We start from the raw sequence: 25194 nt of genomic DNA, 5'->3' as shown, positions 1-25194 counted from the left end.
TGTTCATATTTAGCTGTTAGACACTAACTGATAGTGTTCATATTTAGCTGTTAGACACTAGCTGATATTGTTCATATTTAGCTTATAGACACTAGCAGATAGTGTTCATATTTAGCTGTTAGACACTAGCTGATAGTGTTCATATTTAGCTGATAGACACTAGCTGATAATGTTCATATTTAGCTGTTAGACACTAGCTGATAATGTTCATATTTAGCTGATAGACACTAGCAGATAGTGTTCATATTTAGCTGATAGACACTAGCAGATAGTGTTCATATTTAGCTGATAGACACTAGCAGATAGTGTTCATATTTAGCTTATAGACACTAGCAGATAGTGTTCATATTTAGCTGTTAGACACTAGCAGATAGTGTTCATATTTAGCTGATAGACACTAGCTGATAATGTTCATATTTAGCTGATAGACACTAGCAGATAGTGTTCATATTTAGCTGATAGACACTAGCAGATAGTGTTCATATTTAGCTGATAGACACTAGCAGATAGTGTTCATATTTAGCTGATAGACACTAGCTGATAGTGTTCATATTTAGCTGATAGACACTAGCAGATAATGTTCATATTTAGCTTATAGACACTAGCAGATAATGTTCATATTTAGCTGATAGACACTAGCAGATAATGTTCATATTTAGCTGATAGACACTAGCTGATAGTGTTCATATTTAGCTGATAGTCACTAGCTGATCGTTTTCATATTTAGCTGATAGACACTAGCAGATAGTGTTCATATTTAGCTGATAGACACTAGCTGATAATGTTCATATTTAGCTGTTAGACACTAGCTGATAATGTTCATATTTAGCTGATAGACACTAGCAGATAGTGTTCATATTTAGCTGATAGACACTAGCAGATAGTGTTCATATTTAGATAATAGACACTAGCAGATAGTGTTCATATTTAGCTTATAGACACTAGCAGATAGTGTTCATATTTAGCTGTTAGACACTAGCAGATAGTGTTCATATTTAGCTGATAGACACTAGCTGATAGTGTTCATATCTAGCTGATAGACACTAGCAGATAGTGTTCATATTTAGCTGATAGACACTAGCAGATAGTGTTCATATTTAGCTGATAGACACTAGCAGATAGTGTTCATATTTAGCTGATAGACACTAGCTGATAGTGTTCATATTTAGCTGATAGACACTAGCAGATAATGTTCATATTTAGCTTATAGACACTAGCAGATAATGTTCATATTTAGCTGATAGACACTAGCAGATAATGTTCATATTTAGCTGATAGACACTAGCTGATAGTGTTCATATTTAGCTGATAGTCACTAGCTGATCGTTTTCATATTTAGCTGATAGACACTAGCTGATAATGTTCATATTTAGCTGATAGACACTAGCAGATAGTGTTCATATTTAGCTGATAGACACTAGCAGATAGTGTTCATATTTAGCTGTTAGACACTAGCAGATAGTGTTCATATTTAGCTGTAAGAAACTAGGAGATAGTGTTCATATTTAGCTGATAGACACTAGCTGAAAGTGCAGACAGGCTGCTACAGAGAACATACAGACATGTTGCTACAGAGAACATACAGACAGGCTGCTACAGAGAGCACAAAGACATGTTGCTACAAAGAACACACAGACATGCTGCTACAGAGAACATACAGACATGCTGCTACAGAGAACACACAGAGGCTAAGAGGAATGGGAAAATGTGAGTACAGCTATTTCAGCTTCAAAGCTCTGTGTGTTAGGTATCTGAACAGAGAAACCAAAACGTAACAAAATATTGTAATACATTCACTAGAATGTCTCTTCATTTGCATTTCACAATATACAGTACAATTATAGAAGAGGACAATGTGAACCAATGGCTTGCGTTAGAACGTTTACATTTCCTGTTTGGTTTTACAGATTCAGGGCATCCCTGTGACCTGAGGATAGTTCTGGTGGGGAAGACTGGAGCAGGGAAGAGTGCAACAGGAAACACCATCCTGGGGAGGGAGGTGTTTAATATGGATGTCTACCCCAAGTCTGTGACCTCACTCTGAATGAAAGAGAGTGGAAAAGTGGCTAGGAGAAAGATTTATGTAGTGGACACTCCAGTTCCCGGTTTCCAACTAACCCCAGGGCCCGGTTTCCCACTAACCCCAGGGCCCGGTTTCCAACTAACCCCAGGGCCCGGTTTCCCGCTAACACCAGGGCCCGGTTTCCCACTAACCACAGTGCCCGGTTTCCCGCTAACCACAGTGCCCAGTTTCCCACTAACCACAGTGCTCGGTTTCCCACTAACCACAGTGCCCGGTTTCCCACTAACCACAGTGCCCGGTTTCCCGCTAACCACAGTGCCCAGTTTCCCACTAACCACAGTGCCCGGTTTCCCACTAACCACAGTGCCCAGTTTCCCACTAACCACAGTGCCCGGTTTCCCTCTAACCACAGTGCCCGGTTTCCCACTAACCACAGTGCCCGGTTTTCCGATAGCGATGGAACTTAAGCTTACGAGTGTTTTAACGATGCATCTTTCCTACAACATGCGTTTCCCAAAACACCACATAGAGAGAATGTTCACTAAGTGCGTCGTTGAGGCTTGTCGATACTGAAAGGATCGAAAGACAGGCAGTGCTGCTCTCAGATCAGCGTTCTCCCTTTCCAATCTTACCTTAACATTATAATTATTCCACAACACTGACGACGGATCAGCTCTTAGAGAGATATTTTCACCTATGGCTACAAATATTGAGATGGCTTAAACAAATGCTTACCCTATAATAATGCACTAAATAAAGATCATTGGCACATCATTGGCACGTTACACATTATGAAATATATTGATGCAAAAATGACAGACCAGTAGCCTAGCGTACAAATAGCTAAATAAAACGGAATTAAATTAACATGAAATTGATTTCAATATAGTTCCAATATATAGGTCTATGTAGCCTATACGGTATTTATATTTTAATACAGTCATCTCTGTTTTAATTTGAAGCATCTTTATATCCTTCGCTTGTTATGCAAGAAATGGGAAACGTTGTATTTGTAGTCAATAAAGTGTCTATAAAGTGATGCAGAAGGGCAAAAAAAGCATCTAATGACGTACTTAGATTTCCTACGAGTTCAATAACGAGCGTTTTCAAGAGTTTTCAACTTTAGTAATGATGGTTTTGGGTGAGATTGATGTATAGACAAGCCAGAACACGTTCCAGCTGGTCATCAGACTGACGAGGTCCACAGAGGAGGAGAGGAACACTGTGAAGTGGATCCAGGAGAACTTTGGAGAAGAAGTCTCAAAATATACTATTCTAGAATTTCTCTTAATTTCTCACAATTATAAAAGAAAATGTGAACCAAAACCAACACCTTGCATTGGAAAGACCACTCTCAGGTCACAGAGCTGCTGAGGAAGATAGAGGAGATGGTGGAGGGGAATGGAGGACAGTACTACACCAGTGAGATGATAGAGGAGATGGTGGAGGGGAATGGAGGACAGTACTACACCAGTGAGATCATAGAGGAGATGGTGGAGGGGAATGGAGGACAGGACTACACCAGTGAGATGATAGAGGAGATGGTGGAGGGGAATGGAGGACAGCACTACACCAGTGAGATCATAGAGGAGATGGTGGAGGGGAATGGAGGACAGTACTACACCAGTGAGATGATAGAGGAGATGGTGGAGGGGAATGGAGGACAGTACTACACCAGTGAGATGATAGAGGATATGGTGGAGGGGAATGGAGGACAGTGCTCCACCAGTGAGATGATAGAGGAGATGGTGGAGGGGAATGGAGGACAGTACTACACCAGTGAGATCATAGAGGAGATGGTGTATGGGGAATGGAGGACTGTACTACACCAGTGAGATGATAGAGGAGATGGTGGAGGGGAATGGAGGACAGTACTACACCAGTGAGATGATAGAGGAGATGGTGGAGGGGAATGGAGGACAGTACTGCACCAGTGAGATCATAGAGGAGATGGTGTATGGGGAATGGAGAACAGTACTACACCAGTGAGATGATAGAGGAGATGGTGGACGGAAATGGAGGACAGTACTACACCAGTGAGATGATAGAGGAGATGGTGGAGGGGAATGGAGGACAGGACTACACCAGTGAGATGATAGAGGAGATGGTGGAGGGGAATGGAGGACAGTACTACACCAGTGAGATGATAGAGGAGATGGTGGAGGGGAATGGAGGACAGTACTACACCAGTGAGATCATAGAGGAGATGGTGGAGGGGAATGGAGGACAGTACTACACCAGTGAGATCATAGAGGAGATGGTGGAGAGGAATGGATGACAGTACTACACCAGTGAGATCATAGAGGAGATGGTGGAGAGGAATTGATGACAGTACTACACCAGTGAGATCATAGAGGAGATGGTGGAGAGGAATGGATGACAGTACTACACCAGTGAGATCATAGAGGAGATGGTGGAGAGGAATGGATGACAGTACTACACCAGTGAGATCATAGAGGAGATGGTGGAGAGGAATGGAGGACAGTACTACACCAGTGAGATGTACAGTACCAGGAAGCTCAGAGAGCCCAAGAACAGACAGACAGTTGGAGAAAGATTGCAAAGTTAGGGAGAGCCGTAGCAGAGGCAGGAATTGTATTTTAATCGCTGGAACAGCAGTGCTTGTGTCACCAGTTGAGTTGCTGAAAACATCAGTAACGATATCATTAGGTTTGACAGCAGGATGTATTTAACTGATTGTAACCACTGCCACTGACTTCTGATAGGGAGGGGAAAGCAACTAATGATTCATATTCGGATGAAGAATCAACATTTTTTGAAAATGTCTACAAATAAACAGCAGTGTAAACTTCTCTGTCACTTGTTTAGGTCAGACTGTCTTTTGTATTTACACAGAATTATTTCTGAAGGAAAAATATTTATACAAATATATGCAAGCTATTATGAGGAGTTTGTAATAAATACTTTATAACCACTGAACTCAGCATTGTTCTTTGGCTCTTTTTCCTTATTTGGTCTGATGGGTCTCTCTAGTGGTGACCTTGAACACAACACTCTGTGGTCTGATGGATCCCCCTAGTGGTGACCTTGAACACAACACTCTGTGTGGTGTGATGGGTCCCTCTAGTGGTGACCTTGAACACAACACTAGATGAGAACAGTGAGTTCTGTTATTGTAATGTGTCTGTATGTGTAGGCCAGTGGACGAGATGGGTCCCATTATGATGAGGAGGCCAGTGTTTTTATTTATTTATTTCACCTTTATTTAACCAGGTAAGCCAGTTGAGAACAGGTTCTCATTTACAACTGCGACCTGGCAATATAGTTCAGTGTTTAGACAGTGTTTCTCAACCTTTTTCGGATACTGTACCACCAAGTACATTTTGCTCTGTACCCCCTCATGCAATTTTACCTGTAAGCCTAATGTCTCATGAGTCTTCTCAGCACCACCTGTGGAAATGCCAAGTACCCTTAGGGGACCTATCAGCCCTGGTTGAGAACCAGTGGTGTAGTCCTACTGCAGGGACAGAGTCCTGGTTGAGAACCAGTGGTGTAGTCCTAGTTGAGAACCAGTGGTGTAGGTCTACTGCAGGGACAGAGTCCTGGTTGAGAACCAGTGGTGTAGTCCTACTGCAGGGACAGAGTCCTGGTTGAGAACCAGTGGTGTAGTCCTACTGCAGGGACAGAGTCCTGGTTGAGAACCATTGGTGTAGGTCTACTGCAGGGACAGAGTCCTGGTTGAGAACCAGTGGTGTAGGTCTACTGCAGGGACAGAGTCCTGGTTGAGAACCAGTGGTGTAGTCCTACTGCAGGGACAGAGTCCTGGTTGAGAACCAGTGGTGTAGGTCTACTACAGGGACAACAGAGACTCAGCTAGAGACTGAGCTAACCTAACTCAGCAGGAGTTAAATAAATGCCTGAGCGGGGTCCCAAAAAGTTTATTTCAGACCCTGCTGAGGGTGCCACTGAGCAGTAAATGGAAAAGAGTACAAACAGATCTGGGATTCGGGCTAGGTAACTATATACTAACATTTCACAATGCTTGTTTATTTTATTCAACCTTTTCCCCCTGAAGGTGGTGTCTCTGTGTGCGACATGTTTATTTTTACTCAGAGCTGTGGACTATCTTGTGTTTCTGGACAGACAGCCAATGTTGAGTTGTCAGGAGGAGCTTGAAAATAGCAACACCCAATCAGAATTCAGACTCTGCCTGTCCTGAGTTGAATTATTTTTGCCTAGCAACACTCTCATTGGCTATAAATACTACTTACAGGGGAAATGAAACTTAACTCGGAATGTACAGGTAACTGCCAAAATAATGGAAACACTTGAGTAACTGGAAGTTCTGGTGGCTCTGTTATGCATTTTCCTTGCATGTTTTAGGTCCACTCAACCCCTTAGAGACCAAGGTAAACACCAGTAAATACACAGCCATTCTGAGTGATCACCTTCAACCTATGGGGAATCATATCTATCCTGATGGGAGTGGTCTCTTCCAGGATGACAATGCCCCCATCCACAGGGTACGAGTGGTCACTGAATGGTTTGATGAGCTTGAAAACTATGTAAACCATATGCCATGGCCGTCTCAGTCACCCCATCTCAACCCAATTAAACACTTATAGAAAAACAAAAGAAGAAGGAAGGGTTGCTTCCCTGACGAAGGCCATGCAGCCGAAACGCGTCAGAGTTTTTTAAAACAAATAAAGGCATTTTCATTCATTAAATGAAGCCTTGGTTCTCCTTTCTTTATCAATTAAACACATTGGAGATTCTGGATCTCCGCTTGAGACAGCGTTTTCCACCACCATCAACCAAACACCAAATTATGGAATTTCTCACGGAAGAAGGATGTTGCATCCCTCTAATAGAGTTCCAGACACTTGTAGAATCTATACCATGACGCATTGAAGCAGTTCTGGCGGCTCGTGGTGGCCCAACGCCCTATTAAGACCCATTATGTTGGTGTTTCCTTTATTTTGGCAGTTACCTGTAAGTTGCAGCAAATAGCTTCACTTCTCACATTCACAACAGGGAACAATTAACAGATCCGTGCAACCACGCTAAAAGTTAGTATTCAACTTAACTATCTTACTAATTAAATTATATACAAGAACAGAGGTACACTTAGAAAAAAAGGGTTCCAAATGGGTTCTTCGACTGTCCCAGAGGATAACCATTTTTGGTTCCAGGAAAGGGTTCTACTTGGAACCTAAAAGGGTTCTACCTGGAACCAAAACGGTTCTACCTGGAACCAAAAAGGGTTCTTTATAGGGTTCTTCTATGGGGACAGCTTCATAGATAGCATGTTTTTTTTTCTGTAAGTGTAGAGGCTCACCACTGAGCAGGACAAAACAAATACATTAGAAGACCTAGGCAACTATGAGCCTGAGTGTCAGTCTGTTTGTGCTATCATTCCAACTCATTGTCACTTATTGTCATGGCTTGATAGTGATCAATGGAGTTGGAAAGAGCACAAACAGATCTGGGACCAGGCTAACCAACTGTATAGTTACATTTGAAAATGCAGTTTTATTTTGAATCTTTTTTTCCCAGAAGGAGGTATCTATGTGTCCGACACGTTTCATTTTCCCCAGAGATGTGACCTATCTTCTGATTCTGGGTTGAGTTGTGGCTTATCCAAGGTTGTAAGGTGTCAGTAGGAGGTTGATAATAGTGACACCCAATAAGAATTCAGCCTCTGCCTGTCCTGAGGTGAATCATTTCTCTCATTGGCTAGAAATGACTAGTTACAGATTAAACGAAACTTAACTCAAGACTATAAGGTGCAGCACATAGCTTCACCTCTCACTGTCACAACAGGGGACAATTAACAGATACGTGCAACTACACTAAAAGTGAGTATTCAACTTAACTACCTTACTAATTAAATGTACAACAATCTATTGTACAGTATTTTAATAACTGTACAACATTAAGTAAACATTCATTGATACCAGGTTTGTTGACATTTATGCATATATGATCAAACGATTCGGATGTCAACAATCACATTCTTCGATATGTTTGTATTCATACATATGGTTTAATATTGTATAACAATGAAAGGAGAATGATGTTTTCACTTTTATCTGAAACATTTATCTTGAACTGGTTCATCTGGTCCCAACACGTAGCAGACTGTAAACTGTAGAATGATACACATGTTTAGAATGTCATTTGACGCACCCTAAATGAGTACATTATGTTTACCTGATGTAGGCTACGTTGTTAGGGAATGTACTATGTTTTACGACAGTTACACCACATAGCATTACTCTTTTTATAGTTCACATTGTTTTAAAGTGAAATAGCCGAGAAGAAATTCTAATTTAGTTCATATGGACTTTGTTTTTTGTAATGAGGTCATCGTCTGTTTTCTATGTTTTTGATTAGCCAACTGTATCAACGATGGAACGAGGAAGAGGAGGGACTCTGAAGATTCTGTTCCTGTTGACACTCTGTCTGCAAGACTTCACTGGTCAATGCCAAGGTACAATAACACACACATACACACACAAACACATGCATTCACATACACACATCAGGGCCGTGCACAGAGCTTTCAGGGGGCAGGTGCTCAAAATAAAAAAAGGGCAACATTTAGAAAATAACAAATGCCTCTGTAGCGTACATTTTCAAGCATAGGCCTATTTATTTCTGCAACACACTCATCATTACAAACTAGTTCATTGCCTCCTAAAGACATGATTGACATGGGGAAAAGAAGGCGGGCTATCAGCTGATCATTGATGTTGATGATAGATGTTAATCTGCTAGTTCGCTTTATTTATTTTACTGATTGTGATTTACATGTCTTTTCTTCTTCTCTCTGCTCCCTATCAGCCAATCAGACTGAAGTATTTTCTTATTCGCTCTGCTGCTCCTATCAGCCAATCAGACTGAAGTATTTTCTTCTTCTCTCTGCTGCTCCTGTCAGCCAATCAGACTGAAGTATTTTCTTCTTCTCTCTGCTGCTCCTGTCAGCCAATCAGACTGAAGTATTTTCTTCTTCTCTCTGCTGCCTATCAGCCAATCAGACTGAAGTATTTTCTTCTTCTCTCTGCTGCCTATCAGCCAATCAGACTGAAGTCTTTCTTCTTCTCTCTGCTGGGCGTATCAGCCAATCAGACTAAAGTATTTTCTTCTTCTCTCTGCTGCCTATCAGCCAATCAGACTGAATATGGATGATGATGTAGGCTAAATCAAGTGTTAAACAAATGTTAAAGTCTCTCAAGCTGGGCGTCTCCTTACAGGGCAGACTGGGAAACAGGCGCAACCAACGGACGGGGTTAGGGGTGGTGAACTTGACAACAACTTGTGAGAAGGGGGTTCCGAACAACAATGACAGAAACGTTTGTTTAATGTTAGACAATCGCTATCAACTCAAGCACTTCTTGTCTGTTTTTACAGATTCAGGGCAGCCCTCTGAACTGAGGATAGTTCTGGTGGGAAAGACTGGATCAGGGAAGAGTGCAACAGGAAACACCATCCTGGGTAAAAAGGTGTTTAAAGTGAAGGCTTCTTTTGAGTCTGTAACTGCACAGTGTGAGAAACAGAGTGGAGTGGTGGATGGGACGAAGATTGATGTCATCGACACCCCGGGGCTCTATGACACAACACTGTCTAAAGCAGAGATGAAAGGTGAAATAGAAAAGGCCTTCTATATGTCAGTCCCAGGACCTCATGCCTTCCTGCTGGTGATCAGACTGGGGAGGTTCACAGAGGAGGAGAGGAACACTGTGAAGTGGATCCAGGAGAACTTTGGAGAAGAAGCCTCAAAGTACACCATCATTCTGTTCACCGGAGGAGACCAGATGGAGGACAAATCATTGGAGGACTTAGTGAATGAGAGTGAGGAGCTTACGAAACTCGTCAAGGTCTTTAACGGCAGATATCATGTCTTCAATAATAAAAAGAAGAATGACAACATTCAGGTCACAGAGCTGCTGGAGAAGATAGATAAGATGGTGGAGAAGAATGGAGGACAACACTACACCAATGAGAGGTACCAGGAGATCCAGAGGAAGATCAACGAGGAGGAGAGGAAGAAACAGCAGGAGGTGGAGAGAGAGGAGGAGAAGAATAAACGGGTAGAGGAGGCGAGAGAGGAGGAGAGGAAGAAACAGGAGGAGATTAAGAAGAATAAGTCAAAGTCCCTATGGGGAAAAGCAGTGGGATTGTTAGCAACTGTTGCCACAGCGGTGGTAGCAGGACCAGCAGCAATTCCAGTTGGAGTTGCTCTACTTTCAAAAGAGGTAGTTGAAGAGGTAGTTGAATATTACCAAGATTCTCAGTAAGTAAAGATGACGAAGAGGTGGCAGTGTAAAATACCACTCAAGTAGTAGCAGTAGATTAATACTGAACAATGACATTCACAGGGATTGTTCATCACTTTCTAATATGATCAGTTTTTAACATGTTAATCATTCAAAGGCTCAGGGATAATAACATAGGATGCTGTTTATAATTCAACAAAAACAAACAGAAAAATCAGAACTCTACAAATCATGTTTCATAAACTTAGAGATACATTAGAATGGGTAAAGACATTCTAGGTTTCTGAATATCTACAGTACCGTTCTATCTACCCTCCCTCTACCCTCCCTGGTCTATGTTCTCCATCTACCCTCCCTTCCTGGTCTATAGTCTCCCTCTACCCTCCCTTCCTGGTCTGTAGTCTCCCTCTACCCTCCCTCTACCCTCCCTCTACCCTCCCTTCCTGGTCTGTAGTCTCCCTCTACCCTCCCTATACCCTCCCTCTACCCTCCCTTCCTGGTCTGTAGTCTCCCTCTACCCTCCCTATACCCTCCCTTCCTGGTCTGTAGTCTCCCTCTACCCTCCCTCTACCCTCCCTCTACCCTCCCTTCCTGGTCTGTAGTCTCCCTCTACCCTCCCTATACCCTCCCTTCCTGGTCTGTAGTCTCCCTCTACCCTCCCTCTACCCTCCCTTCCTGGTCTGTAGTCTCCCTCTACCCTCCCTCTATCCTCCCTTCCTGGTCCGTAGTCTCCCTCTATCCTCCCTCTATCCTCCCTTCCTGGTCTGTAGTCTCCCTCTATCCTCCCTCTACCCTCCCTTCCTGGTCTGTAGTCTCCCTCTACCCTCCCTCTATCCTCCCTTCCTGGTCTGTAGTCTCCCTCTACCCTCCCTCTACCCTCCCTTCCTGGTCTGTAGTCTCCCTCTACCCTCCCTCTATCCTCCCTTCCTGGTCTGTGTTCTCCCTCTACCCTCCCTCTACCCTCCCTTCCTGGTCTGTAGTCTCCCTCTACCCTCCCTCTATCCTCCCTTCCTTTTACTGTACTTCATTGTATGTCTACTGTACTTCATTACTGTATTTCTACTGTACAAACTATAGTTTTGGCAAGTCGGTTAGGACATCTACTTTGTGCATGACACAAGTACTTTTTCAAACAATTGTTTACAGACAGATTATTTCACTTATAATTCACTGTATCACAGTTCCAGTGGGTCAGAAGTTTACATAAACCAAGTTGACTGTGCCTTTAAACAGCTTGGAAAATTCCAGAAAATGATGTCATGGCTTTAGAAGCTTCTGATAGGCTAATTGACATAATTTGAGTCAATTGGAGGTGTACCTGTGGATGTATTTCAAGGCCTACCTTCAAACTCAGTGCCTCTTTGCTTGACATCATGGGAAAATCAAAAGAAATCAGCCAAGACCTCAGAAAAATAATTGTAGACCTCCACAAGTCTGGTTCATCCTTGGGAGCAATTTCCAAAACGCCTGAAGGTACCACGTTAATCTGTATAAACAATAGTACACAAGTATAAACACCATGGGACCACGCAGCCATCATACCGTTCAGGAAGGAGACGCATTCTGTCTCCTAGAGATGAACGTACTTTTGTGCGAAAAGTGCAAATCAATCCCAGAACAACAGCAAAGGACCTTGTGAAGATACTGGAGGAAACGGGTACAAAAGTATCTATATCCACAGTAAAATGAGTCCTATATCGACATAACCTGAAAGGCCGCTCAGCAAGGAAGAAGCCACTGCTCCAAAACCGCCATAAAAAAGCCAGACTACGGTTTGTGACTGCACATGGGGACAAAGATCGTACTTTTTGGAGAAATGTCCTCTGGTCTGATGAAACAAAAATAGAACTGTTTGGCCATAATGACCATCGTTATGTTTGGAGGAAAAAGGGGGGACTTGCAAGCCGAAGAACACTATCCCAAACGTGAAGCACAGGGGTGGCAGCATCAGGCGGTGGGGGTGCTTTGCTGCAGGAGGGACTGGTGCACTTCACAAAATAGATGGCATCATGAGGAACGAAAATTATGTGGATATATTGAAACAACCTCTCAAGACATCAGTCAGGAAGTTAAAGCTTGGTCGCAAATGGGTCTTCCAAATGGACAATGACCCCAAGCATACTTCCAAAGTTGTGGCAAAATGCCTTAAGGACAACAAAGTCAAGGTATTGGAGTGGCCATCACAAAGCCCTGACCTCAAACCTATAGAAAATGTGTGGGCAGAACTGAAAAAGCGTGTACGAGCAAGGAGGCCTACAAACCTGACTCAGTTACACCAGCTCTGTCAGGAGGAATGGGCCAAAATTCACCCAACTTATTGTGGGAAGCTTGTGGAAGGCTATACGAAACGTTTGACCCAAGTTAAACAATTTAAAGGCAATGCTACCAAATACTAATTGAGGGTATGTAAACTTCTGACCCACTGGGAATGTGATGAAAGAAATAAAAGCTGAAATAAATAATTCTCTCTACAATTATTCTGACATTTCACATTCTTAAAATAAAGTGGTGATCCTAACTGACATAAGACAGGGAATTTTTACTAGGATTAAATGTCAGGAATTGTGAAAAACTTTGTTTAAATGTATTTGGCTAAGGTGTATGTAAACTTCCGACTTCAACTGTATGTTTATTCAAGTGCACTCATGGCAAATTGAACATTTGTCTGTTTATAAATAAATAATCGATTGTTGTTATTTTTTCTTTCATGCTTGATGATGTTTCATGACAACATTTAATGAACATTTGATGGAAAACCTTTGAGGACATTTAGTCGTTGGGAGTGTGTGCTTAGTTTTGCATGTGTGATTTCAACATATTTCAACAATATATAATAAAGTGAAATCCATAAAATCCTCTCCTCATATTCTGTTCAAACACCACTATGATTACAACAGGTTTTTGGTTTGTTTCGGCCAAAACCTTAATAGAACACAGGACACACATGTTCTTCTTGAAAAAGTGTTATTTTAGATGCTTCAGAGAGATGCTGCTGTCTCTTTCCTCTTGGTTGAATATGCAGTAGTTCTGTGGTAGAAACAGCTCACAATAATTGGTAATTGTTTGGAATTGACAGTGATTTGTAGATGGTGTGTCTATGCACCAGTGCTTTGCTCAGGCCAGACTCCAATGTGGAGAATGTTACAAAACAGAACAAAAGTCCAATGACTACATTTCCCACCTCATCAGCTGGTCCCACTAGGGAGGAGCCAGACGAGTATCAGCAAAGGATCATGGGAGATGGAGTCCAGAGCCAACTGCTGACTTCCTACAAAGAGGAGCTGGTCAGAGCTGCATAGAGTTCTCCTGTGTTTCAGAGACCTACAGTGGGTGAGTGACTCATCATAAAGCAACATACTCAATTCTATATTGGCCCCTATATACTGTAAAATATGATTTAGCTCTTTAATGGTTTGGTTAGTGTTATGATGTTTTCATAGTGTGGTGGTAACCAGGTTGAATTTAGTAGAAAGTGACTTGGATTCCATTCTGTCAAGGGAGATTACTGATGTTTATCTTAGAATGATTGATGGATATGATATTCTGACTTGGGGTACAAGGGAATAACATCAGAGAAGGGAGTGCCCACTGATGGTTACCAGATGTGGTTGAAGAAACGTGTAACAGAGGGTATATAAATGAGAGGGCTCTTTGTCTAGTTAGTTCGGAATGGCAAGAGGCAAAGCACTGTCCTTTTGTTATAATGAACCATGGTACCTATTAAATATTTATATGAACTCCACAGCTAAGTGTTAAAAAACCTCTTGCATCATGAATTACTTGATACCCTAGAAACTCATCATAACAGTTAGTATTTAGTCTGGGTAATCTGATCCTAGGATGGCAGGTATCCTAGCGGTTAAGAGCGTTGGGCCAGTGACCAAAAACTTGCTGGTTTGAATCCCTGAGCCGACTAGGTGAAATATCTGTCAATGTGCCATTGAGCAAGGCACTTACTCCTAATTGCTCCTATAAGTCGCTCTGGATAAGAGCATCTGCTAAATGACAAAAATGTAGGACAACCATTAGGACCTGTATTAAAGTGATACTGTAATTCCACCTGACCCTTTAAGGGTTTGGTTAGTATTTATTCAGGGTAATCTGATCCTAGGACAACCATTAGGACCTTATTATTATTAAAGGCATAGCTACTGCAGTTCCACCTTACTCTTTGAAAGGCTATTTGGACATTTCTGCACCTTGATTGCATCTTTCCAATCTTGCCAAGCCCTATTTTATAAGACTAAAACAAAAACTGACCTCAGATCAGTGTCTAGGGGCTACTTCATCTTTCTCCATAGATGAGAAATGTATTTTTCTGAAAGCATCTTGCAATGATTTGTGAAATACTTTGATGAAATGGTCTGTGCTTTTTACTTAATTATACTTATTCACAATAGTTGATAGTAATAATAAAGTAAAATACAGTATAGTACAATATAGTATTTCATGAGGTATACATTTCCGTCAAAGAACATAGATGTATTCAACGATGGTGACTGTTTTCCCCTGTGGGTAAAGAGGGGTGTGTCTTTCTCTTGGCAGTGCGGTCCAATGAGGTGGAGGAGAGGGAGCGCTACAGATTCCAGTGGGGGAAAGAGGACAGGCAGTGAATCTCTTTGTCGCCATAGTGACGGGGTTGTTGATGGGGTTTCTGACAGGTGGTTTTGGGGGTGTTGTCATGGGAGGGTTGACGGGGGCGGTGATATGGTTTACAACAGGACTGGTCAGGAACTGGTGGAACCCCTGACTCACTGGGAGGCACCATGTGTAGGCTATGAATCTACTTTTTATAAAGACATTGGGAGGATAAAACTATTCTAATGTGTATAGATGGAAGGACTTTGGTAATGGATAATGTTTCTTGATGCAATTATTAAACTTTGGTTCTTAATCATTTGGAAGTGAATAAAAGCCCAATAAAGAGAGACAAGAAACCAAGAATATATTGATTATTTTTTAAAGATAGATGAAATCCAATATTCATCAGCAGTGCTAGCCTACTTCTGTTAAGTCAGTCCTGATATGGGTCTGAACCTGTTAGTCATGAAGGGATTAAAAGAGAGATTCATCCAGCAATATCTTTCCCTGATTTCATCTGACCAAGTATTCAGATATTGTGTGATGAGCCAGGCCAATGAAAGGCCTTTATCCTACCCTGTAAAATCCTAAAAAAAAACAGCAACAAGAACTAATGACTAGATCACCAGATACACATGATCATACAATCCTTTATGTAAACAAACACAGTGAGCCCACTAGAACCCAGGTCCAGCGGCTGTCAACCCATCACGGCCCGTATCCACAAAGCATCTCAGAGTAGGAGTACTGATCTAGGATCTGTCCATATAATCTTTTTCATTATGATCTAAAAGTCAAAACTGATGCTAGGTCAGCACTCCTACGGGCCCTGGTCACTACTAATCTCAACAATGTTGTTGGCTCAATCTGTCATGGAATCAGTAAACCCTGATCTCAATCTGTCATGGAATCAGTAACCCCTGCTCTCATATCTGTCATGAAATCAGTAAACCCTGCTCTCATATCTGTCATGGAATCAGTAAACCCTGCTCTCATATCTGTCATGGAATCAGTAAACCCTGCTCTCATATCTGTCATGGAATCAGTAAACCATGCTCTCATATCTGTCATGGAATCAGTAAACCCTGCTCTCATATCTGTCATGGAATCAGTAACCCCTGCTCTCATATCTGTCATGGAATCAGTAAACCCTGCTCTCATATCTGTCATGGAATCAGTAACCCCTGCTCTCATATCTGTCATGGAATCAGTAACCCCTGCTCTCATATCTGTCATGGAATCAGTAACCCCTGCTCTCATATCTGTCATGGAATCAGTAAACCCTGCTCTCATATCTGTCATGGAATCAGTAAACCCTGCTCTCATATTACATTTTAGTCATTTAGCAGACGCTCTTATCCAGAGCGACTTACAGTTAGTGAGTGCATACATAACATGTTTTATTTTTTAATTTTTTCATACTGGCCCCCCATGGGAATCGAACCCACAACCCTGGCGTTGCAAACGCCATGCTCTACCAACTGAGCTATATCCCTGCCGGCCATTCCCTCCCCTACCCTGGACGACGCTGGGCCAATTGTGCGCCGCCCCATGGGTCTCCCGGTCGCGGCCGGCTACGACAGAGCCTGGATTCGAACCAGGATCTCTAGTGGCACAGCTAGCACTGCGATGCAGTGCCTTAGACCACTGCACCACTCATATCTGTCATGGAATCAGTAAATCCTGCTCTCATATCTGTCATGGAATCAGTAAACCCTGCTCTCATATCTGTCATGGAATCAGTAACCCCTGCTCTCATATCTGTCATGGAATCAGTAAACCCTGCTCTCATATCTGTCATGGAATCAGTAAACCCTGCTCTCATATTACACAAATGTGTAGCCTAGATTTATGTGTAGCTCTTCAGCTGTTCTTACTTTTAAGTAATTTTATCCAGAGCAAACCACAGGAGCAATTAGGGTTAACTGCCTTGCTCAAGGGCATATCGACAGATTTTTCACCTAGTCGGCTCGGGGATTCCAACCAGCGAGCTCTCGGTTATTTGCCCAACACTCTTAACCGCTAGTCTACGTACCTGGAAAGAGGCCTCCACTAAAGTATTGGAACTGACTGTATAAAATGTAATTGCATTTTACAGTAATGGCAGATGATGTTGAAAGTCAATTATCATGATGTATTACTTTCCCTTGGATTTCCAATAGCCTCTGATAAGTAGTGATGAAGCTTGTTCAGTTATAAGAGTTGAATGGTTCCTCCTGCTGTATGTTGATGGGATTACATGATCTTTGAACCAGTCCCAAACCTTCCTTCTGTGAAACTATTTTGCTTTCAAACTTTGTATCCACCAGTGTTATTTTTCTGGATGATTTCCACCATATTGTTGATTTATTTGAACACACACTGAATACTATAATCATCTTCATGTAGTTCTTGTCATCAGTCCTATTTTGTTGTTTTTACTGTATATGAAATCTCATTTACTATCTGCATGATGTTTAAGGCAAATATAACTGAAGGAAATCATTATTTTAAGTTATTTTCTCATGATATTGTTATTGCATTGGCAAGGTGTAATCTGGGATTCCAATGATAACAAAGCATTTACTCTGCCACGTTTTTGGTAAACAGCTGAGGAATGGGCCTGGAGAAATGTCACCATCACAAATGCATAAACAGAGCTGTATTCTAACTTTGACTTCATCTCCTAATAATTCCACCACCTTTAGGCGAGAGGAAACCATGAATAAGGTTGAGCAAACCTGTCGGTTCCAATAAGAAAAACATTGACTTGCTTATTTCCGATAGAAATAACACTAGTGCATGGAGATATTATCAGTATTATCTATATTATCTATGCACTGTAATGTATACATTGATAAGAAATATTGATAAGAGCTAGTGAGAAGTAAGAAAATGTATGCACTCACTACTGTAGGTCGCTCTGGAAAGAGCGTCTGCTAAATGACTAAAATGTAAAGAAAATATATCAAATGTAAGCTAAGTAAATGAGTAGGGTCTAATCTGTTTGGAGAAGGGGATTGTAAACAGATTGTTTTAGATGATTTTTCCTTCTGCTTGCTGGAGACGAATGTGAAACCAGTCATGGAAGCAACTGCAGCAAACTGCTGTGACCTTATGCATAATATTAATTGTATGGCCTTTTAACTTGCAGTGATGAAACTTGGAGACACTAGCTGATAGTGTTCATATTTAGCTGATAGACACTAGCTGATAGTGTTCATATTTAGCTGTTAGACACTAGCTGATAGTGTTCATATGTATCTGCTAGACACTAGATCAGGGGTGTCAAACGTCCGGCCCGCGGGCCGGATCAGGCCCGCAAACGGGTTTAATCCGGCCCGCAAGATGATTTTGTAAAGTATAAAAATGAGCTGCAATTTTTCAATAAAATAAACTGCTGTTCCAATTGCGTCCACTGGATGGTGCAATAGCAATGTTAATTAAGCAAACTGTTTATACCGGGGCTGAGCAAGTAGGTCAAGCAAGTGCAGCCAGTCCGGATGAGCTACTTTGTTTTGCCCACGATATTTATTACGGCTTCTACTTTTAACATTATGTGCTTTGGCACTCTCATTGCCCCAATATGTCTCTGTCAAAAAAGAGAAAAGTGGACGCAGAGTGCAGAGTGTTCCAAGAAAAATGGTCATCCTCCTATTTATTCATGGAATTGAATGGGAAAGCTGTATGTTTGGTGTGTTCACAGCATGTTGCAGTGCTGAAAGAATATAACCTTCGTCGCCACTATGTGAGTCTTCATGCCGACAAATATGACAACTTTCAAGGCCAGCGGAGAAGAGAGAAGGTGAATGAACTGTTGGCGGGTCTGAAGAAACAGCAGTCTGTGTTTACTCACAGCCGAGACATCAGTGACGCTGCAGTGAAAGCTAGCTACCTCATGGCTTCAAAACCATTTAGTGAGGGTGAATTTGTAAAAACATGCATGATGAATATGGAGGACTAAAAGTGCCACAATTAAATAAATAAATACACCATTAAATAATTACTTAAATGTGTCATTAATTAATTAAAATTAGAATTAAATACATAAATGTGTTATTAAATGTGTCATTAATTAATTCAAATACCGATTCATTTTATGTAAAATACATATATAATAATTTCACTATTTACATTTACATTTCATGGTCCTGCGTTGGAGTGCTTCCTGAATTACTTAAAACTGTCAAACTGACCCATCAAAAGTTGGTAGGCGGAACCTAACGCCTGATTGGTTACCCTCTGCATCAAGCCAAGACAAATCAATTCCGGATAATGGATTGATGCAGAGCTACTGAACACATTCCAATACACTGGGTGGCGCTATTCACCTCTACGTTGGTTTAGTTACACGGTTAAACAGAACTTTCATTGCAACGGCTAAAAATCAAGAGAAGACTCGGTCCTGCTAGCCCCAATGTTGAGACGCTGGGCCTACTCTACTTCAGACCAAAGCAATGGATCAGACTAGATTCGCGTTAGCCCCGCCCACTGACTTTGATGGGTCAGTTTGACAGTTTTAAGTAATTCATGAATCACTGCAATGCAGGATCATGAAATGTAAATGTAAATAGTGAAATAATTATATATGTATTTTACATAAAATGAATCGGTATTTGAATTAATTAATGATACATTTAATTACACATTTATGTATTTAATTCTAATTTGAATTAATTAATGACACATTTAAGTAATTATTTAATGGTGTATTTATTTATTTAATTGTGGCACTTTTAGTCCTCCATAGATGAAGGCAGCGGAGATTGTGTGCCCTGAAAAGCGCCAGGCTTTTGCAAATATCAGCCTGACAAGATACACAGTTGCAGACAGTCATTTATTGCGTTTTCGGTTGCAATTGATGAAAGCACGGACATTACAGATGTTGCACAACTGCCCATTTTCATCCGCGGAGTTGATGACACATTGACCGTCTCCGAGGAGTTCGTGGAGTTGGTGCCGATGACAGATACAACGACAGCAGCTGATATTTTCACCGCACTCGTCGGCGCGCTGGACAGGGTCGGAGTGGACTGGTCCCGCGCTGTCAGCCTGGCTACAGATGGTGCGCCCTCAATGATCGGGAAAAAAGCAGGCGTTGTGACAAAGCGAGAATGTGCAATCTGCAAATGGAGGACGTGATTTTTGGACTTTTCACTGTATTTTGCACCAGGAGGCTTTGTGTTGCAAGTCATTAAAGATGGATAACGTCATGAAGGTGGTCATCCAAACTGTTAATTTCATCCAATCCAGAAGCCTGAATCACCGTCAGTTTGACAGCCTTCTCAGAGAGAAAGACCACATCTATGGCCTGCCATACCACACTGAGGTAAGATGGTTAAGCCGAGGCACTGTGCTGAGGCGTTTCTTTGATTTACGAGAAGAAATTGAACAGTTAATGGAAGAAAGGAGCAAACCAGTGTTAGAATTTCCCTCTGATCTGCCCGTCAGCATCCAACTTGAAATAATAGGCTTGCAGTGTGACTTGGATTTGAAGGGCAAATTTGCCGCAGCTGGCTTGGACACATTTTATCAGAATCTCTTGCCAGGTTACCCCAACTTGACAGCCCTCGCTGCAAAACTGTTGTGCATGTTTGGAACCACATATCTTTGTGAGCAAGTTTTCTCTGTAATGAGCATAAATAAAACAAAGCTGCGCTCAAGGCTCACGCACAAGCACTTGAATCACATCCTGAAGTTGGCTGCCACTCAGGATGTGACGCCTGATATTGATGCGCTGGTGAAAGCTAAAAGATGCCAAGTATCAGGAGTCAAATAAACTATGCAACCCCACTTAAAGTGCTGCATGAGACACCCTGATATAGTTCTGTGATCTGTGATATACTTCTGTGAATCACTGAGGCATTGTGTGTTTGTGTGTTCTTTGTCCTCAGAATTTTCAAATAACTTGAGGTGTTTTATGATTAATAGTGATGTTGTGCTTGTACTATTTTGGACACACTGTCCTCAGGCTCCAACTTTATGTTTTATGTTGATCGTATTAAAACAAAGAAAACAATCTGAAGTTGTTGTTTAAGTTATATATTACATGATTTTACCACTTGGGAATAGATTTTCCTCCATGTGGCCCCTGAGCTAAAATGAGTTTGACACCCCTGCACTAGCTGATAGTGTTCATATTTAGCTTTTAGACACTAGCCTATAATTTTAATTTTGCTTCCAAAGCAACTGGTTGACTGGTTTCACATTTGTCTCCAGCGAGCAGAAGGAAAGATAATCTAAAACAATCTGTTTGTATTTACAGTCCCCTTCTCCAAACAGATCACCCAGAGAGAACGTTCACGAAGTGCGTCGTTGAGGCTTGTTAATACTGATAGGATTGAAAGAAAGGCAGCGCTGCTCTCGGATCAGGGTTCTCCCTTTCCAATCTTACCTTAAGATTATAATTATTACACAACGCTGATGACGGATCAGCTCCTAGAGAGATATTATCACCAATGGCTACAAATATTGAGACGGCTTAAACAAATGCTTACCCTATTATAATGCACTAAATCAGGTTTATTGGCACATCCTTGGCACATGTTACACATCATAAAATATATTGAAGCAAAACTATCCTAGCGTTCAAATAGCTAAATAAAACTGAATTAAATTAACATTAAATTGATTTAAATATAATTCCAATATATCGGTCTATGTAGCCTGGTCTGAGGCAGTTGTTCAATAATGAGTGTTTTCAAGAGCAACCTTCGTAACGATGGTTTTGGAAACATGCTCAGAGATATAACGATGCTCCTACTTAAGGTTCTAACGATGAACGTAGCCTTTTGGGAAATCCGGCCCTGGTCTCTTTGACACAACGCTCGCTGAAAAGGTGATGAAGAGTGAGATAGATTTATAGACAAGCCAGGACACGTTCCTGCTGGTGATCAGACTGACAAGGTTCACAGAGGAGGAGAGGAACACTGAAGTGGATCCAGGAGAACTTTGGAGAATAATTTATTTTAATTTCTCACAATAATACAAGAAAATGTGAACCAAACCCAATGGCATGCATTGGAATTTTAACATTTCCTGTTTTGTTTCACAGATTCAATGTGTCTTTGGACAGAGTAGATCTGTAATCTGATGGAGTGGATGTTTTACGGAATTGACAAAAATGTAAATGTTCATCTTCGTTCAAGTGGTTCAAACTCAGAATCATTTCAGTTTTTCCTCAGTTGCTTTATGGCCGTTATATTCCCCAGCAAGAAACCAAAAATGGATGCTCAAAAAGAAGGGGGAACTAACACAGAGACACTAACAACAACCCAAACGAAACAGGTGGGGATCTAGGAAGGGTTCTGAAAGACATTCATGGGGGAGTCCACTGAGTTGATTAGCAACAACAACTGGGACCTAAAAGACACCTGCCACGAGACCCACTAAATTTGCCCCCAGAAGAGGCAAACAAAAGGAAAAACCCACACCAAACTAAAAGACAGGAAGCAAACCACAAAGTGGAGTAAAACAAAGACGGGGATGATCAGATAAAGGATTGTTTTTTAGAAATCAAATATGGAACCAAAGGAGTTAACCCTCCACATCTCTCAAGCCAACTCAAGCACTGGGCCAGATGCTCTTAAATATCACCTGGCAAGCACAGGTGTAACACATACTGACTAACAAGGTTGATGCCAATTGGTTCTCCCAACGTGCTAACTTCCAAAATATAAATGGACCAAAGCCTGTAACATCTTCCCCCTTAAGACAAAACAAAATGTCCTATATTTTTGTTGGACAAGTTTACTCACAACCAACAGAAAACCACTTCCATTTCATAACATGCGTCGTTACTTAAATGCGTCACGTTCTCCAATATCAACCAATAAACACTGGCGGTCTCATACAAAATAACCACTGTTATTCTTTTTTTTGTCCTTTTTTTTTTTTAAGTTGAGAAAGGTTTTTTAAGGTAAAATCACGTACATTTCTATAACTCCCATCCCTTTGGAACGAACACAACCAAAACAAATACGGCAAAACGTGCAGTAAAAATAAAATGTGCCAGCGCTACACACTGGCTAAACACAAAACGTATTGACTGCCCACCCTTGAAAGACAATCAGCAACCAAGTTATCCTTACCACAGACATGTCTGATTTCAAGGGGAAACTCCTGCAATATGAGACTCCAGCAAAGAAGTTGACGATACATGGAGCTCGTCTTTTGCAGGAAAACGAGAGGGTTATGATTGGTATAGACCATCATGGGGTTAAAGACCGATACATAAACCTCGAAGGGCTGACGAGCCAGTACCAAAACGAGCGTCTTCATTTCCATAGTTTCCGATATTTCCTTGAAAAGTACCCCACAGGGTGGTCAACATGTTATCGTCTTTCTGTAGGAGCACAGCCCCTGAATCGCTGGCATCTGTGTACAAAGCAAATGGACGACATAAATCCGGAGCAGCTAACACTGGTGCAGAGACCAAAAGGGTCTTTGTCTTATCAAAAGCCTCCTGACAGTAGGGCACCAAAGGAAAACGACTTTCGAACTGGTCAAATCTGTAAGTGCCGCAACAACATTTACATTTACATTTTAGTCATTTAGCAGACGCTCTTATCCAGAGCGACTTACAGTTAGTGAGTGCATACATACTTTTTTTTCATACTGGCCCCCGTGGGAATCGAACCTACAACCCTGGCGTTGCAAACGCCATGCTCTACCAACTGAGCTACATCCCTGCCGGCCATTCCCTCCCCTACCCTGGACGTCTCTGGGCCAATTGTGCGCCGCCCCATGGGTCTCCCGGTCGCGGCCGGCTACGACAGAGCCTGGATTCGAACCAGGATCTCTAGTGGCACAGCTAGCACTGCGATGCAGTGCCTTAGACACTGCGCCAACCTGGGCAAAGTTCTTGCAAAAAGCATAGTAGTAATCAGCCATTCCCCAAAATCGCCAAGAAGTTGGTACCGAAAGGTTATTGATGGCCTACACTTTGACAGAAACGGTCAGACTTCCCCTTGCCCCACCCACCACTATATAGATAGTGATATTTCACTGTTGGGGGCAATTTTGCTCTTTGACAGGTTAACTGTCAAGTTGGCAGCTGCAAAACGCTAAAAAAGACTACTAATATTCTGAAGGTGTTCTGGCTAGGTGGTACCAAATACCACCACATCGTCCAACTATGCCTCAGCATTTTCCAGACCACGTAGAATGATGTGCATGAGCCTTTGAAACGTGGCTCCGGCATTTCGTAACCCGAATGGAAGACGAAAGTAGGAGAACAAACCATCAAGAGTGACAAAAGTATGATTGCAATCTGTTTTGAAAATCTCCAATTGGTTTGTTTTTGTGTTTAAGGTGTTGCCCTGCAACAACCTCTCTCAGCAAGCTCAACATGATGTCCAAGCACAAGCTATGGGGTGTACTCTACCACCCGTAGGAACCTTTTCATCATCCTCCCTGCCCGGAAGGATTTCCTCCTCCACCAAAACAGGATAGACTAACTCTTTGACTACTGCTTTTGGATCGGCATGTATAACTTTGATGTCATAATGCTTTGCAATGACGAGCAGATTTGCCTTTGTACATTTATCTAGAGAGTCTCCCATGTAGGGTTTTCCATAAATGCTTCCAACTTACAGCCCATGGCTCTTTATCCTTTATTAGCCTGTGTGTTTAGGCAACTTTCAAAATGATTCCTCCTATTCACTCTGGGAGGATGTCAGTGACAGAAACTACCACAAAAGTGTATTTTGAACACTCAAATATCTGGGCACAACAGATCTTTAGAGTAGGTGCTTAGAGAGACTATAATAGGAAACAAAATCCTGGACGAGCCGCCATGTTGTTATGTTCCCCAGCAAGACACCAAACATTGATGCTCAAAAAGAAGGGGGAACTAACACAGAGACACTAACAACAACCCAAACGAAACAGGTGGGGTTCTAGGAAGGGTTCTGAAAGACATTCATGTGGGAGTCCTCTGAGTTGACTAGCAACAACAACTGGGACCTAAAAGACACCCTCCATGAGACCCACTACATCTGCCCAAGAAGAGGCAAACGAAATAAAAACCCACACCAAACTAAAAGACAGGAAGCAAACCAAAAAGTGGAGCAAAACAGGGAAGCTCAGATAAAGGTTTGTTTTTCAGAAATCAAATAGGGACAGCCAATTAAAAGGTGTTAACCCTCCACATCTCTCAAGCCACCTGAAGTACTGGGCCAGCCGCTCTGAAATATCACCTGGCCAGCACAGGTGAAACACCTTTGGACAAATGACATGACAAGCCAGCACAGGTGTAACACATACTAACTAATGAGGTGACACCAATCAGAGAAATATTTTTGAAAGTCACAGATGGGCTATTGCAAGAAACGATATAAGATAATTTTCCAGTATTGCCATTTGTTCGAA

At 41.8% G+C, this 25194-nt stretch overlaps 1 protein-coding gene across 1 annotated transcript; it reads left to right on the top strand.

Annotated features, from left to right (window-relative positions):
* Nucleotides 1–8380: 8380 nt before the first annotated feature.
* Nucleotides 8381–24217, top strand: LOC311121810 (GTPase IMAP family member 9-like; the record flags this gene model as incomplete). Its single annotated transcript, XM_084196254.1, has 3 exons — nucleotides 8381–8477; nucleotides 9398–10166; nucleotides 24136–24217. Exons 1-3 carry the CDS (start codon nucleotides 8396–8398, stop codon nucleotides 24215–24217), a joined length of 933 nt encoding a protein of 310 aa, XP_084052380.1. The 5' UTR covers nucleotides 8381–8395.
* Between the last annotated feature and the right edge of the window lie 977 nt (nucleotides 24218–25194).

Source organism: Coregonus lavaretus (genome assembly GCF_964263955.1).
Source record: "Coregonus lavaretus genome assembly, contig: HAP1_SCAFFOLD_171, whole genome shotgun sequence".
In the NCBI taxonomy this organism is placed as follows: Eukaryota; Metazoa; Chordata; class Actinopteri; order Salmoniformes; family Salmonidae; genus Coregonus; species Coregonus lavaretus.
This window is presented reverse-complemented; position numbering and strand designations above follow the sequence as displayed.